Here is a 17,080-nt window from a genome sequence, read left to right as displayed (position 1 = left end):
CAGTGAGTACCTAATATTTCTCGGAGCCTACTGTACAAATTTCAGATTCAATAATATTACCAATTTATCATGGAAATTCCTACAAGTTTATATTTTTCAATATTAAGTACCTTAAATTAATTATATAGCTTCCAAGAATATTATCCAACTATATAAATAAAATATACTAACAGGTAGATCATGATTTTGAGAGACTAACAAAACTGGTTTCACAATTTTTAGACCACTACACAAATTGCTACTGATTTTACAAGTTAAACTAGAAACCTATATTCGAAAAGCATTTAGATAATGGAAAAGTCGGCGGCAACTAACTGGCCCAACGGCCCAACATGGCCAGGTCAGGCGGCTCAGGCAGGCGGAGCGCACACGCGGGCGCGAGCGGCCTAGCATGGCGGTGGTGCACGCGGCCCAGCAGACCGGACCAACGAGCGGCCCAAGCGGGGCACCGAGCAGGCCGGCCTAGCTCACGGCGCGGGCGGCACAGGCGCGGCAGCCATAGGCCGGCCCGTCGCGCGGGCGCAAGCGGCCCAACAAGTCGGCCCAAGCGCGGCCTGCCCAACAGGCCTGGCGATTAAGCAGAAACAACCATATGCTTCTCCTTATTTAGTGCACTACTGTTCATATGGGTCACGTAATTTGCAAAAAGAACCCTGGAACTACTCGTTTCTTACCCCTGGGTCCCTCTCTTCATCTCCAAAACAGAGCACGGACGGGGAATTGATCTGCCGGCCCAATCGGCGGCTCACCGACGGCGGAGGTGACGCGAGGCAACGCGGGGAAGTGCCAGCGGCTCCGGCCGTAGTGGGGCAGTGCGGTGAGGTGGAGCTGCGCGGACACCGAGGTGCCGAGCGGGCACGACACGGTGGCTCGGGCACGCTGCGGCTGCAGGACCCCATGCGGGCCGAGGAGCTTACGCGCGCACGTGAGGGGTAGGGCACGGTGGCTGCGGCCATGGCGACCACGGCGTTCCACGGAGGCGCTGAGGAGGCTCGCGGTGAGGTAGAGCTACGTGCGGACTCGACGCATCTGCGCGTACGGTGAGCAGCACGCGCTCGCGGGCACCATAGCGGTGGCGAAGGAAGGGGAAGTCAGCGCGCAGGGGAGCGGTCCGATGCGTCTGCGGCAACAGCGCTGCGGACGTGAAGGGAGGCGACGTGGTGCTACGCCATCACGGCCGCAGGCGCAGGAGGTCACGGAGCTCGGCGCGACGGCGGGCGCGCGTGTGCGGTCAGCAGCGAGGTGCGAGGCGAGGTGAAACCGCCCGTGGCTCGGGCGACGACGGCGGGTGATGCGAAAAGCAGTCGTGCTGGGAGGGGCGGCGCCAAAGGACGCGGTCCAGCGTGGACCAGGGCGGGCGTGGCGGCTGCAACGCGTGAACGCGACGCGGCCCGCGGTCCATAGCGGACCAGGGCTCACGCGCGCAGCGACGCTGGAGCGGACGACCGGAAGACAGGGAGGTACCGCGCTAGAAGGAGAGCAAGGAGGCGTCGGTGGTTGCTGCTGTCCTGGAGAGACGGTGGAGAGGAGAAAAGAAGGGGGTGTGTGAAGTAGGCCAGGCGACTGGGACGCTGTCCATCGACGGCTTGGCACGGCACCGGGGCAGTCCAGACAAGCGATGGCAGACTGAGACAAGCCGCAGCAGGCAGGGACAAGCTGAGCTAGGCAAGGCAAACAAGGCAGGTCGTAGAGGCAAAGGGACAGAGCGAGCAGCGGTGCCTTGCCCAACTTGTCCAGAGGGAGCACACGCACGAGCAGCACAGTACCGGACGTAGAACAGCCGTGGCATGAACGAGACGACTCAACTCGGTGAGACACGAAGACAGACAATACAGCGGCAGAGGCAACGCTGACAGAGGAAAAGCAAGGAGACACGTGCGGACTCGGTTACTTCTTCAACACGACGGTAGGATGGCCTAGCCCAAGGTGGCCGGCAGGGGTGCGCCTGTGCCGCACAGGAAGGGAGTGGACACAGCGTGGGCAAGAGCAAAACCACGTGCACCAATTTCAGACGCCCAACGCAGCGGACCAATTCAGATGCGATTGGATGGGAAGCTTTGCAATGAGAGAAATGCAGAGCCACGACGAGAACGGGACGGCGAATAATTTCCATGCAAAGGGTACGTTGTACGTCAGGAAAAATAAACGAAGCTGCTGCGCTCTCTCTCTCGTCAGTTCGTGCTTACCGAAATAAACCCATGAATATGCATACATACATACATACATACATACATATATATATATATATATATATATATATATATATATATATATATATATATATATATATATATGTATCGTTCTATTTATTAAGAGACTATATTTTATTTATAAAAGTTGCTTTTCATGCTTAATCTAACAGAACGTACCGTTTGCTGGCATCGTCGTTCGACATTCCTAAAAATTTCTACGCACTACGTAATTTAACTTGGGCGTTGATTCGAGTCCACAAAACTGGATCACCGGATTCACTTATCACATCAGGTATATTAAATAAAAGAAATTCTGAGAAACTCGTTTCAAAAATTTGACTTAGACCTAAATCGCGGTATTAAACAAGCTCGTAACACCAGGGGTGTTACAGTCATGAACTTCTTCCGGAGTGTCAGGTTGCTATAGAAACCTTTGTATTCCTGGAACTTGAAAGACATGTACCTAGTATCTGCAACTAATAAATTTGAAAAACTGAATCCGATGCTAATGCTTCCGCTTGTTGTCGGTCAGGATTGGCCGATATTGTTACTCTGTAAGAATGGAGAGACGAAGCTTCGTTGTCTTTTTGTTCTTGTCATGTGGTAAGCTGTTTGAGGAGTTATTCAGTTTAGTGCCAGTAATAAACAACCAAGTCGTTGTAGTATAGTGGTGAGTATTCCCGCCTGTCACGCGGGTGACCCGGGTTCGATCCCCGGCAACGGCGGATTGGATACTTTTTCTGTTAGTCTCTTATTTTCTTTTCTTTTTGTTTTTATCTACTCAGAAAGTCAATGAAGCTGATATTCTCTCACAAAAGAAGATGCTAAAGAAACTCTTGTGTCTTGTCCAATTCATTTTACCAACTCTGGCAGATTCAATCACTCACGGAGCTCAAGCATTCGATTTTCATTCTTTATTATGTCGGTGGCAGATTCTTGTCGGTGGCACATGCTTTACCTACCGTGTTTCTTCATGCAAATTTTGCCGTAGCTCAGACTTCAGAGTTCGCTCAGAGCTAGTACTGATGTTGTGCAAGACCATACTCCCATCATAATACTACCAGAGCTTCCACAGCTCAGTTCAGAGCTACTGGTGTTGTAACTCCTAAAGCCTGGGTAAGACAAGACTACCGGAGGTCCAGAGCTTCCACAGGTCACAGTTCAGACTCCAGAGCAACTGATTTTGTTAAGTATGGACAAGAGCAGATCGATGGGCATTCCAGCCTGGGTAAGACAAGACTACCAACCAGAGGTCCAGAGCTTCCACAGGTCAAAGTTCAGAGCAACTGATTTTGTAAGCATGGACAAGAGCAGATCAATGGGCATTCAGGCTGACAATCTGAAATCTTAACTATCGCCTTGGTTACACAAGAAAAAAAGGCAGCAATGCACATTCATAGACATGCTATAACACAAACAGTGCTTTGATTCTCAAAATTACACAATATAAATTATTCTCTGAATTATGTAAATGATAGTGACGACAAATCCCTTTCATCAACTACAAAAGAACCACCTGCTTCATAGCAACAAAGAATTTATAAAAGCTGCTGCTGAATTGATCTCTTCCCTCTCAAAAAGAGCTATATCTATGGGGCCTAGGCAGGACCCAATCATGCTTTCTTTTCACTTCAGTGGGCAGTGAAGGCACCCCAGGGACTCCATCTACTTGGCCTTGCCATTCTCGGCGGCGGGGGTAGCCGGGTTCAGCTCATCCCAGGCCTCAATCCAGGTGACCATGGCGTCAGCGAGCTTGACAAAGTAGGGGTCAATCTTGCCTAGCTTCTCCTTCACCTCTCCGGAGAGGTAGAGGTAGCACTTCTGGACGGTGTCGCAATCCTTGGGGATGGTCACGTTCTGGAAGAAGGGGATGATGTCCTCCTGCCAGAAGATGCCCTTGTATTCCTTCCTCAAGTTAACAAAGGGGTTGCTAGCCTTGCTGTGCCAGATGTATGGCAGGCCAGTCTTGACTCCCAGGCTCAAGTGGTCGCAGATGACCTAAAGTTATCATTTTACAGTTGTATAAAATCATCAGTCCAATGGACATTATGTTTTTAGGAACAAAATAAACTGTAGAGGCAAGAACAGAGAGACCACACACCTTCACACACCATCCTGCCCACATGTCGTCGTAGCGACCAATGGGCTGGCCATCACCCATGAGACCAAAGTACATAGCAGGGCCAATGAGATCCCTATCGAAGCAAAGGTTCATGCCGCACATGGGAAACAAGGTTCCCTTGGGGATTGTCATGACAGCATCAACATACCTGAAAGAAGGGGAGTTAGACCCAACCCTTGATGCAGCAGGACAGTTACCAGAATGTCAGATAAAAAATGAGAACAAAATGCAATACCTCTCGTTCCTCTCCTTAGGCTTGACCAGCTGTGTGGGAGCATCATAGTCAGGGATGTTCAGCCACAGGCCGTGGGAGACAGCAGTGTGGGTACCCTCCCTGAGGCTGAAGGGGTACCCACGCACAAAGTCAGCACCCTCGCGGTAGGGGTCGTACAGGGTGTTGAAGAAGAACGGGGTGGATGGGCTCATGATGTTCTTGATGTGCTGCTCAAGAGCATTGATATCCTTGCCAGTTGGGTCCTTGGCAACCTAAATGACATGCAAAGATATTTGGTTAGTGCGATAAAATAGCAGGTGTGCAATGATGTAGCTCTAGTTCAGATCGTGGCACCTGCCCGCTCAGATGGTAGAATTCATAATTCGATCGCATAGCTGGATATTACTGCTAATGTTTCTGACAGATCACAGTGCTGCTAGCTCAGGCGATCAAAATTCAGAATTTGATTGGACTGCTGGATACTACTTCCAATGTTACTATAGATCATGATGCTGCTAGTTCCATTGTCAGAATTATGAATGTAGTGATGTGGATCTTACATGGAGTATGTAAAAATTAAACTAGACTGTGAATTACAAAAGTTGTGACTGCTCGGATCTGATCTGAAGCAACCATCTAGTCCAGATCCAATAACATTAGAGTATTCTGTCACGTTTTGGTTATTAAGTAAATGACAAACTGAATGTGCCAAGCTTGTGATCCGCGATGGGATCACATAAACAAGGACCCCCGGCCAAGATGAAAAGGAGGTGGCACTAACTACCAGTACGAGGTGGCAAACATCTAGCAACCCCCGAGCGTAGGTATGGCTAGCTGGCAGCATCCCCTGTTTCCTGTCGGAACGGCGGCACTAGAGCTACTGAGCACAGCCAGCTGCTCCGGATCGAGATCCGTAATGCTAGACTACCCGCAACCTCCTACGGATCAACGCGTTTGACCGCGCGCGACTAGATCCAGATCTGACCCGGGCGGATCTGGTCCAATTCGATCGAATTTGACCCAGATCCGGCGTCAAGACCCCGCCTTTCGTTCGGATCCACGGGGAATTGAACGAAACGAAACGCGAGAGAGAGAGAAGGAGGCTTACGAAGCAGTCGTCGTCGATGGTGTAGATGTACTTCTTCTTGGAGACCATGTAGCCGAAGCAGCGGCACGCGGAGTCCTTGAAGGAGATGCAGGAGGCCTTGGGCCCGAGGATGCGGTTGACGTCGTTGCGGTTGTAGAGCTCGTAGTCGAAGCCCTCGGGCACCTTGATGGTCTTGGTGGGGTCGCCGTCCTGCACGATGATGAGGTGGTAGGACTGGAAGAAGGGCCTCCACATCTCGAGGAAGTCGAGGTTGCGGATCGTCGGGATCACGATGTCGAGCTCGTCCTTGAGCAGCGGCGTCGAGGGGACCGACGACCCCGGGACCGTCACCGTGCCCGCCATTGCCGCAGACGGTGGTGGGTGGTGCTGGTGCTCGCGCCTCCGGATCTCGATCTCTCTCTGCCCCGCTCTCTGCTACCGGACCGGACCGGGAGGTGGGGGGAGATCTTGGAAGCAGAGGAGGTTGGGAGGCGTGGGAGGAAGCGGTGGGAGGAGGTGGTCGTTATATAGGAGGATGCGGATGCCCCTCTTTAATTTTTCCTCTCTCTATAGTCTTCGCTTTGCCTTGATTGTTTTCATTTTAGTTTTCGTCTGTTATTAGCTTTGTGAATTTTCTTTTCTATCTACGTCATAATATAGTATGTTTGTTGAAATTTTCTAATGGATCCAAAAGAGGAGCGGTGCGTTGGAAGCTACTGGAGGTGCAGTATGTATACATGTGGTGGAAACATTTTTAAAATGTGAATTCTTTCTATAAAATTCTTCTACCACTCCACTAACATTTCTGCCACTCCTAGAGCAATTACAATAAAAGTGGCTAGTGAAAAAATCTTGATAAATAAAATGGTTATTAAGCCTGCACTAGCGTTTAAGGTCTTGTTCGATGGAGCTCCGATTCTACCTCCTAGTTGCACTGTAGCTATACTATACAAATAGGTCATCATCTTCTCAAGACGAATTAGGAGCTAGTGAAATTGTTAAGTTGGGTTTTACCGGTTCTAACTTCTCTGTGCAAGTAAGAGTCAAAACCATACCAAACAGACCGTTAATATGTTCTAATAAGAGCAAAATGCATCATAAGTCCACTAAAAAAGTTCATGGATCCAGAAATACACTTTGAGAGTGATGGACCTAGGTGACACATGACCAAAAGTTAATATATCTGTGATGTATTTTGCTCTTCTAATAAAGTGGCTGAGCCTATTTAAGTAGTAGTTTGTATAAAAGGGAATAACTTGTGTACATGTGCTTAATAATGTGGTAATATTTTCTGTTTAAACAGTTGCGTTACCATTTAAGCATGCTTCCACATATCGTGGTTTAAATATGTGATCCTCAATTAATGTCTATATATGCATGTCTTATTGGTGCATAACCAGTAACAGCATAGTTTCCTCCCATTTATTCGACGATCGAAATATGGCCTTACTCATGTATACAATCCATGTAAAAATGGTGTTTGACCAGCTAAATCAACTGGAATGATGGTAATGGCTAAGTGAGATCTTCCTACTGGAGTCCAACTTCTTACTAAGAGTGACATTTCTAAACAGCTTCATCTTTATATATGGTATTTCCCAAAAATGATTTGATTTAAGACAATACATCGTCAAGGTAAACTTATTAGAAGAGTAATAATAAACATGCTACTACCTTCTCCGGCAATAACAACAATAATAAGGAACGTCTCAACAATGACTATGAAAGGAGAGGTTAGAGTTTTAAGGCAACAACAAAGGGTACTTTGTTTGGTACCGAAGGACAGCAATGACTAATGGGGGTTAGGCAACAACAAAGGGTACCAAAGGACAGAATGCTGACAACACGAGAGGTTGAAAAGCGTGGGAGCTTTGTTTGGTTATACGTATTAACTTACTAACAACAAAGGTGCTATTATGAAAATTTCATTTCTCCTTACCAAAATACAGCAATAGATACGTGGGAACTTTTTTTTTTTGCCTTGAAAGCAATTAAGGAATATTAACCGGAGGTAATAACACGTCTTATTAGCATATTCATAACTTTAGCATAAACATTGAATTCATTGTGTAAGACCAGTCTCGATAGGGTTTCATGAGAGTTTCATGAGCACCAAATAAGCAGATGTGGAATAGTATTAATTCGAGAGATATGATAAAAGTTTCATGAGATGAAATGAGTCACATAGGGGATAAAACTTGTCTACACTGTTTCCAATATATGAGTCTTGGGAATAATGCGATGAAACTTCCACTGAGACTGGTCTAAGAAATAAAGAAAAGAAATAGTCTATCTATATTTATGTCTATATCTATACATCTATATCAATACCTATACCTATACCTATATATCTATATCTATATCTATATCTATATATTTATATATTTGTATATCTGTATATCTTTATACATCTTATCTTATAATCTTAAACTGCACTAGAGTTATATCTTGACATGCAAATTGTTCACGTCAGCAATCCACTATCAGATGCAATTACAACCCAATTCTCGCAGCGACGCACAAGGTATGCTTCTAGTAATTATTACTACTTCCTTTTCTTATATTTGTGTAAATGATCAATAGTGGACCGTAATTCTAGCGGAAGACTAAATTTCCAATTTGCAATTCGACGACCTGTTGCTGTACGAAAATGGCCACAACCTAGAATTGAATTGCGACTGTGTAATACTGCTGAACGTGAATGAAGCTAGCGATCTTACCTTGTAAAAGAAATTAAAATCCCATTGCTATGCAGGCCAATGGTTAAGGCGTGCCAGCTAGGAAAATAGCTATGGGTATGCTTTAATTTTTATTTCCGTTATCAAGATACATATTTCTTCTATTTTATTTAAATTATAAGACATTTTGACCTTTCTAGTCTAGATATCTACTCATAAAACATAATGACACTGTAGAGTGTTTGTGGCGGAGGATGTTTAAAACAAGGGCCCTGTTCGCTTCTTTTATAATCTGTCTTTTTCAGTTTGTTTTTTTAGCCGGAACAGTATTTTTGTCTCATAATAAATCAGCCGGAACAATGTTTCGGCTTGTTTTTTCAGCGAAGCGAACGGGGCCAAGGAGGGAGAATGCGTACGATTTGCTTATCATCAGAGAAGACCATAAGAGTATTTATTTCTGTTTTACTAGCACTACTAGTGAATCAATATAATTAAGATATGTTTAGATGCAAGAGCTAATTACTAGGCAGCTAAAATTAGCTCTAATATATCCAAAACAGAAGAGCTAATAGAAGTGGTTGATTTATTATTTATTAATCAAGTCTTTGGCTAGTTGTGAGCTAACTAGACAGCTAACTCTAGCTAATTAGTAACGAGAGATGAAACGAGTTGACGGTGAGGAATAAATTGAGACCGGAGACCCGGCAGTCCGGCTGTGCCTGTGCTGGGTCCACGGAACGGAAGGAACACAACAGGAAAGCTGCCAGGTAAACGGCGGAGGCGTACCGCGTCCGCGTACGCGGCGTGGGTGCGGTGAGATGCGAGTGAGCTGGCCGGGTCAAAACGGCATAAGCCTGCCTGCCTGCTAGCATCGGCGGCGTGGGAGGCAGCCAGGCCAGCCCGTCGGCGGCGCTTGCTAGCTGTCCGCCTGTGCACCTACCACTCGACGATAGTAAATTTTTAGGCAGAACAGGGGCCAGTCGGTGGCACCTCACCCCCACGGGTTAGGCCCGGTTCGGCTGGGTTTGGCGGGTTCGTTCGACCTGGGCCACGGGCCACACCTCACCGCGCGTCGCGGACCGGTGGAAAGAAACGGGGGTCAGCAAACCCCCGTGCCCAAAGTCTCCATCTCCACTACTGCCAATTGACTCGTACGAGACGGTCGCTTGCAGGATGCAGCTTCTCGTCTCCTCTCTTCCTTTGCCTTGCTGGCGTGTCTGGCCAGTTCCGCACCCTATCGGCTAGCAGACCTCGTCGTCTTCTTCCGCGATCCGTGCTATTCGTTGACCGTATGCCTGCGTACATACTACTTATATTCCTTCTTTTTAGACTAAACGTATACTGTAACGATAACGATACGCCATAGACATCCGTTCCGTCCGGATGCACTCTTAAAATAAAAACTTTCTACATGTGGCCGTCCCGCTCCCCGCTACGCCCCCATCCCCCGCGGCACCTCCGTCGGCCAGCGCTCGCCGCCAACCCCTTGGTCCCGTCCCTCGTGTGGCCAAAGCTCCTCGCCCTCGCTCGGCAAGAGCTCGCCGGCGGCCGCCAACGCTTGCGGCAGGCCCCTTCCTCCTGGCCCTCGCCTGGCCGGCAGCCCGCAGCATGGTCAAAGCTCGCTAGTGGCCTGTGCCCCCCGCACCCTCCGCTCGCCTCTAGAAGGGGCCGTGACGGCGCGGCCCTCCACCTGCCCACCCTCGCCCTGTGCTGCGTCGTATCGAAGAAGGGTGAAAAACGCATGTTACAAGCGTATGTTTTAGAGGTATGTTGCAAGCTTCTGTTCGTAATGTTTCATCTATTTTTTCAGACGTATGTTACAAATGTGCTTATTTGGATGTTGCATATGTTCCGCACATATGTTGTAAGTGTTTATCTTGATGTTGTGTATGTTTTACAATGATTTTCAAGTGTTTTCATGTGTTTTTGCAAGTATTTCATATTTTCATATGGATGTTTCAAATGCTCCATCTGCCTTCTGACGTATGTTGCAAGTGTTTTATTTGGATGTTTCAAAGTAGATCGGGTGTTGCACCTGCCTTCTCGCTTTCTACTGCCTCGCCTCGATGTCTCTCCTCCTCCCGGCGTCGGCTGGCCATCCGCCGGCCCCTCCCCCTCTTCTCGATGCTGGTGACGTTCGGGTGGCGCAGACCCCGCGTAGGTGCGTGAAACGGCACAGGAAACGGCTACAGGCGCGCGCGTCCGACGCCCGATCCGTTCCGGACGTCCAGGCGCTAACAAGCCTGATACTATAAACTACTATCTGCCAAAAGTGCCCAATACTTCAGTTGTGCTGTAATTTCGGAGGCAACGCCGTCTTCCCTTAATCCCTTCGCAATAGTAGAGGACAAGTAGCCAGGTTAGCAGATTTTTCTTGTAACGGGAGCTTCCGATCGAGCAGAGGATCATTGCATTCAAAAATTAAGTTAGCCAAGTTACCATATTTTCACATTAAGTGTTCTGGCTTCAAATTTTCAATAGAAATGCATCAATCCCTATTAAAAAGGTGTAATAGCTTCTACCAAATCCACCAACAGACGGTGAAGAAAAAGACCCAACAAAGAGAAGTTTGGCATATTAACATGTAATTCTACAGAAAGAAAAAATTCCATCAATGGAAGGCGAAGATCTCTGCATCGCCCGTTTCCTGTAGTGATCGGCTTGCTGAAGTGAGCATCTCCTTTCAACCACCATTTTGCCGATGCAGTGTGACCCCTTGAATAGTATCCACAAAAAGATATCTCCTACAACTAAAAAGAACAAAAGTAAGATATTTTTTTTATGCGACTTTTTTTTGGGTCGCTCCTCTCTTCTGGCCCTGTGATACCCCATGTGATAGAAAAAGAAACTGTCATCCCTACGATCCCCGCCCGCTTTGAAGGAAACAAATCGATCACCTGAGGCCACATGCATGGAAGGAAACAATAATCATGCATGGAAGAAAACAATCATGCGGTGCCCCTCTCTCGCTCGGTCATATATCTTTCATCTCCACGTAAACCGAATCGTCGATCGACGCCAGGCCAACATCGACACGCCCCTCCTGTCCTTCCCGTGGTGCGCTCTCGCGAATCCACGCCACCCCGCAGAAGACGCCGGACACCACAACGCCTCGCCGCCGCCGCACGCCAGGCACTCGTCGGTCGGACGCCACGACGCCAATCCGGCCCTCAGACGCCGCTGAAACGCCCCTCCTCGTTCGACAGCCATGCTGTCGACGCCGACCGCCGTCGGACGACTGCGAAGAGACCCTCGACGATGCCGCGCTAACAGAAGACGACTGCAACTGCTTTATCAGATGCGGTTTGAAAGGATCAAGATGCCCAAGAGGGGGGGGTGAATTGGGCTAATTCTAAATTTTCTTGCAATAATCAAATCCTGCGGATAGCCCAATTAACCCCTTGTGCCTAGAAAAATGTTTATATCAAACTAATGCACAACAACCTCTCAATCTAAGTTCCAAACTTACTCTAGCAAGCAATTCTTATAGAAGTAAAAACAAGTATTGAATTGCTCAAAGTAAGTGCTCAAAGTAAATAGAGAGAGAAAGGAACGCGGCGATGTTTTGCCGAGGTATCGGAGAGTCGCCACTCCCCACTAGTCCTCGTTGGAGCACCCGCGCAAGGGTGTAGCTCACCCTTGATCCGCGCAAGGATCAAGTGCTCTCTACGGGTTGATTCTTCGACACTCCGTCGCGGCGAATCACCCAAAGCCGCTCACAACTTGAGTTGGGTCACCCACAAGCTCCGCCGGGTGAACACCAAACTCCCAATCACCACCAAGCCGTCTAGGTGATGGCGATCACCAAGAGTAATAAGCACGAACTCTCACTTGACCACGCGAAGCCTAATGAGAAGATGGATGCACACTTTGCTACTCTTGATTTGCTAGTGAGGCTACTCTCTTGGATTCTTAAATCACAAACACCTCACTAGGACCTTGCTCTTCTTGGCACTCACAAATGTGTTTCTCAGCTGTTGGAATGAGCAAAAGATACTCCACTCACGAGTGGAGCTTCTATTTATAAGCCAGCCTAAAAAACGAACCGTTATGAGCCTCTGCGGGATGACCGGACGCTCCAGTCGTGATGACCGGACGCTCCGGTCAGTTCAACCCGCGAACCAGTTTTCAAGTGATGACCGGACGCTGTCAGGGTCCGGTCAGTACCGACCGGACGTGTCCGGTCGCTCTTGGATGCTTACTGTAAACGACCGGACGCTAGATACTCAGGGTCCGGTCATACTGACCGGACGCGTCCGGTCACTCTTTCCCAAGTCTGGACCCTTACTGGAGTCGACCGGACGCTGGCCCTCAGCGTCCGGTCACATGACCTCCCAGCGTCCGGTCACACCAGACTTGATCTTCATGGTCAAATGAACTGACCGGACCCTGCGGCCAGCGTCCGGTCGCACCGGAGCCAGCGTCCAGTCAGTGTTTGACCCTCCATTCACTTCCAACTTCCGAACATATGTGAATGAAGTTTGCTCCAAAAGATCTTGGGCATTCATAGGAGCTACCTAGAGCTAGTTTTAACAAGTGTGCACCACACCTAACTCACTGGACTCAACTAGGTCAAGCTACCCGTTCATACCCCCCTTCATAGTACGGCCAAAGGAAAAAAACAAAGTCCTAAACTACTCTAAGTGTCTCTCCAACTCCAATCGACACTTAGAACTAGTTATCCTTAACCTTGTCGTCCAACCTTTGAAAACCGAAACGATTTCCATCGTAGGGGCATGACAACCTCGATTGCCCAATCGATCTCCATTACCATGACCTAACTTAATTGTTTCTGCAAAACACACGTTAGTCATAGTAATCTTATATTGACATTAATCACCGAAATCCAATTAGGGGCCTAGATGCTTTCAATCTCCCCCTTTTTGGTGATTGATGACAATACCACCTCGAGTATGTTATGGAGTGAGGTTTTTGACGGGCTTGGTTCATATAGGCTTTTGTCAATAAGAACAAAAGAGTTAGTCACGCTTATATGACCCAAGCCAACACAATGTACTCAAAGAATATGAATTAAGCATGAGTACAAATAACAAAGCTCATTTGCTTCGAAGTGTAAACGCGGAAGCAAAAACAAATGAGCATTACACAAGTGATATGACATATAGATAAAGCAAAGTAGAAGTCACACATGTCAAATATCACAACCACGTAGATAGCACTATCACATATAAATAAAAGTATGCATGAAAGTAAACACACGAATGCATAAGTAATAGTGTATCACACAAATAAAACTCCAAATGTATATAATAAGCTAATACTAGATAACTAGCTCCCCCTAAAACTCGCTCCCCCTAAGTCTACATACTCAAACCCTCTCCCCCTTTGGCGTCAAACACCAAAACCTAGGGGTCGAACGGCGGGGCTGCAGCGGACGAGTTGGGCGTTGAAGTACGTGGAGCAAGATGGAACTGGGCGCCATCATCATCTGACCCTGAGCTCTGAACTGACTGACCCTCTGAAGCAGGAAGTGTCGCTGAAGCGGTCTGGGTCTGAGCTGGTGCTGCCTGTGAAGCTGTAAGAATGTCTGTCGTAGGATCTGACGAGGCGACAGACGAGGGGAGCCTCTGAGTAGTCATGATAGCTGGAACGGCTGTAGACGGACCGACAGTATGCATGTGAGGCGGAGTAGGCATGCCGGTCAACTCACTGAATGATGCTCCAAGACTCCTGGAGACTGACGACTCAGGCATGAATAGTGAGGACGTCTGCTCTGGTGAGAAACCCGTGTGATAAGGAGTGAACTGCGGGGCTACACCAGGTGAGGCTAACCACTGGGACACCTGTACAGGAGGTGAAGGAAACTGAGCTGGAGGCTGTCCCTGACTCTAAAGCCTGATGGGCTGTACTGCTGGAGTCGTCGAAGTGGTAGGAGGCTGTGCAAGCTGGGGCGAAGTCTGTGGCAGTGGGATCCCAATGGTTGTCACTACATGCTGCATGAATCCCATGAGCTGCTGCTGCATAAGTAATTGCTGGTGCTGAAGGAGCTGCTACTGCCGCTGAAACTCGTCCTAACGAGCCTGAAACTGTGTGAAGTTTGTAGCTGTCTCCTGTGCCTGTCGTGTCTGATCCTGCTGCATCCGCTCAAGAATAGCAATAAGAGCGGGGTCTGTCTGTGGAGCAGGTGGAGCAGAACTGGAGCTACCTGCCTCTGCATCGTGTCTGCGTGGAGGCATCTAAGGTATAGGCTGGTAGTCGTCGTCGGAGCTGTCACTGTACTCACTCACCTCCTGCTGTGCCTCTAGCTCCTCCTCCTCAGTGGCTGCAATCCCTCCGATGATCTCATCCTGCTGAGCTGTGGACTCTGGCACGTCGGGACGACAGCTAGGCTGTCTGGGTGCCGGAGGAGTGGCGTGTCTGATCCTCTATGACAGGTTGTAAGCTGGGAACTCTGTAGTGGCACTTGTATACTCATCCATCATGCCAGGGGGCTTATCAATCACAACTCTGTGGATGAGGAACGTGATCCAGTGAGCATAGGGAAGCTGCCTGCGACCCTTGAATCCCTCAGCTATAGTATCCTCCATCTCTGAAAGAAGGAGGTCCCAAATGTCAAACACTGTCATCTGCATGATGGCATTGAGAAGCCAGAGCTGTAAGCGAGTCAGGCCCTCCCTGTATCCCAACCTGGGAAGCAGTGTCCTCCTGATGATGGCCTCTAGTATCCTCGCTGTAGGAGTCAAGTCACTGGGGTTCCTACTCGACCCCTCACCAAAAGGCTCCTTGAAGCAATGCCGCACTAAATCTGTAGGGGGCACCTGCCCTCCATGAGGACGCCTGGGAGGCCCCTGCTGTCCATAGCAAACCTCATGCATCTTTACAGGCTGCTCCTGTAGTCTCAGTATCTCCCTGGCTCTGCCACTAGTCACTCTGTAGTCTTTGCCGTTGAAGGCAAAGTGAATGAATCTGTGATGAGGATCGATGTAGAGCGAGGCATAAAACTGATGGACCCAAGAAGGTACATATATCCCTGTCCGTCCAATCAGATCTGACAGTCCTGGCAAATATGACAAGTATTGCCGAATGTCCTCTCCGGCTGCTGCCACAATGGACTCTATCTGACAGACCCTCTGTGATCTGAACACTGCCCCACTGTTAAGATATGCATTGTAGAAATCCTCCTGTAGTGGTGTGTAGAACCCCTCAGCTGCTCTCTCATCCCTCCTCGGGGGAACCAGACCTCAAACTCAACAAACCGCAGCTGCTGAACCTACCTAGCTGTAGCAGCCCTCAGGCCGAGGTGAACTACTGGAGGTGGACCCTGTGGTCTGGGCGGAGGGCGTGAACCCCTGCGCTGTGTAGCTGGCCGCGGTGGAATTGCAGCACTGGTATGACTTGAGCGGCGTAGCTGAGGTGCCTGCTCGGTCTCCTGACTCTCCTGAGTCTCCTGGGCTGGCTGAGGCTCTGCTGATGGGGGCTGCTGCTGTGCTGACGGACCCTCCTCAATGGCAACCCGTCGTCCTACAAGCGTGGCAGTCCCAGCTGGACTACCGTGACGACGCTCAACCTCCTCAATCGCAGCTCTGACTACGGGTGAAACTGGCTGATCTGCAATGACAACTCCGCTGTGGGTGCCACCTCTCTTGGCACACTCTGTGGCCTCTACAACAGCTGCTGCTCTCGCTGTCTCTGCGTCGGGGTACTTCCGCTTCTTGGATGTTACTTGCTTGGTTGACTTGCCTTTAGATCCGGCTGGCTGGCGAGGCAGGGGCCTCCGATCATCATCACCTAGGCCACCACCATCATTCTTGGTGCGAGCCATCTGAACTGATAAGATGGTGAACTGTCGCTGATGAAGATCAACTGTCAAACTGCCGCTTTCGAGGCTTGGCCTCGATCCTTACTCGCGAGCTTGGCTCCGAGTTAACTGCCAACTGCCAGATGAAACACAATGGAACCGACTCGCTGCACGAAAGAATAGATGGATATACAAATAAATACCATATATCTAATAGATGCAAAATCCTAATAGAGAAAGCAATGTAGATACGAAATTGAATCGAGTGGCTTTCTACCTGACGATCAGCGAACTGAGAAGAGATAAGATATCACGCGGGGGATCCTCGGAACTGGGCTAGGGTTAGGTCAAACGCCCTGAATGCAATTGGGAATCAGTGCGTTTAGAATTTGATCTAGGTCACAATTGGAGATCAAGATTGAAACGCAAAACTCGCCTTACCAAACAATGGGAGGATAGGGCAAGAGCACTTGGCGAAGATTTGTAGCCTTGGCAACGGTGGAACGACGAGCTTGGGCGCGAGGAGGCCGGCGAGGAGCGGAGCAGGCGTGGTGGCGTGCGGGACGGCGGTGCTCCGAGATGACTGGCACGGGGCTTGGTGGCGCGCTAGGCCGGGGTGCGAGGCTCGGCTGCGGGCTCGGGAGGTGAGGCGCGAGAAGGCGGCGACGCAACCGTGCGGCGGCTACTTGGGCTAGGGCACGGCGGCGGCTTGGGTTAGGTCAAGGAAGAAGAAAGGTTCGGATAAATAACCCCCTAAACGTGACAGAAAAGGAAACGGGAAAAGAGTCCTTAAGACGCGCGAGATCCACTGACCGGACGCTCTGGTGGTAGTGACCGGACGCTACCACCCAGCGTCCGGTCGATTCCAGAGAGGTCCAAATCCTCTGGAATCGGGACCGGACGCGTCCGGTGGTCCATGACCGGACGCAGGCAGGGTCCGATCAGTACAATTTGATCTTCCTCCGATCGACCGGACGCTGAACCCTTTCTGACCGGACACACAGACGCAGCGTCCGGTCACTCCTTCA

At 49.3% G+C, this 17,080-nt stretch overlaps 1 protein-coding gene and 1 non-coding gene across 2 annotated transcripts; one reads left to right on the top strand and one right to left on the bottom strand.

The window, feature by feature from the left end:
* Window positions 1-2,845: 2,845 nt before the first annotated feature.
* Window positions 2,846-2,917, top strand: TRNAD-GUC (transfer RNA aspartic acid (anticodon GUC)). The gene has a single exon. It is a non-coding gene; the product is annotated as a tRNA-Asp (tRNA).
* A 654-nt stretch (window positions 2,918-3,571) lies between these two features.
* LOC136513802 (probable UDP-arabinopyranose mutase 1) lies at window positions 3,572-6,125 on the bottom strand. The gene is made up of 4 exons (XM_066507807.1): window positions 5,637-6,125; window positions 4,550-4,800; window positions 4,294-4,462; window positions 3,572-4,190 (listed from the first exon to the last, which is right to left on the bottom strand). The coding sequence occupies exons 1-4, from the start codon at window positions 5,976-5,978 to the stop codon at window positions 3,858-3,860; spliced, it is 1,095 nt and encodes a 364-aa protein (XP_066363904.1). The 5' UTR covers window positions 5,979-6,125; the 3' UTR covers window positions 3,572-3,857.
* Window positions 6,126-17,080: the final 10,955 nt, after the last annotated feature.

The sequence above is a fragment of the Miscanthus floridulus genome, chromosome 1 (assembly GCF_019320115.1).
Source record: "Miscanthus floridulus cultivar M001 chromosome 1, ASM1932011v1, whole genome shotgun sequence".
NCBI lineage: Eukaryota > Viridiplantae > Streptophyta > Magnoliopsida > Poales > Poaceae > Miscanthus > Miscanthus floridulus.
Note: the sequence above shows the minus strand (reverse complement) of the source record. Positions and strands in the feature narration are given on the sequence as shown.

Bases quoted from the DNA above. Each gene is read 5' to 3' on its own strand.
- LOC136513802 (XM_066507807.1), bottom strand. From the start codon at position 5,978: ATGGCGGGCACGGTGACGGTCCCGGGGTCGTCGGTCCCCTCGACGCCG. The intron at 4,463-4,549 runs GTATTGCATTTT...CCCTTCTTTCAG, and splicing joins CCTAAGGAGAGGAACGAGAG to GTATGTTGATGCTGTCATGA. The intron at 4,191-4,293 runs GTGTGTGGTCTC...TGATAACTTTAG, and splicing joins GGGCAGGATGGTGTGTGAAG to GTCATCTGCGACCACTTGAG.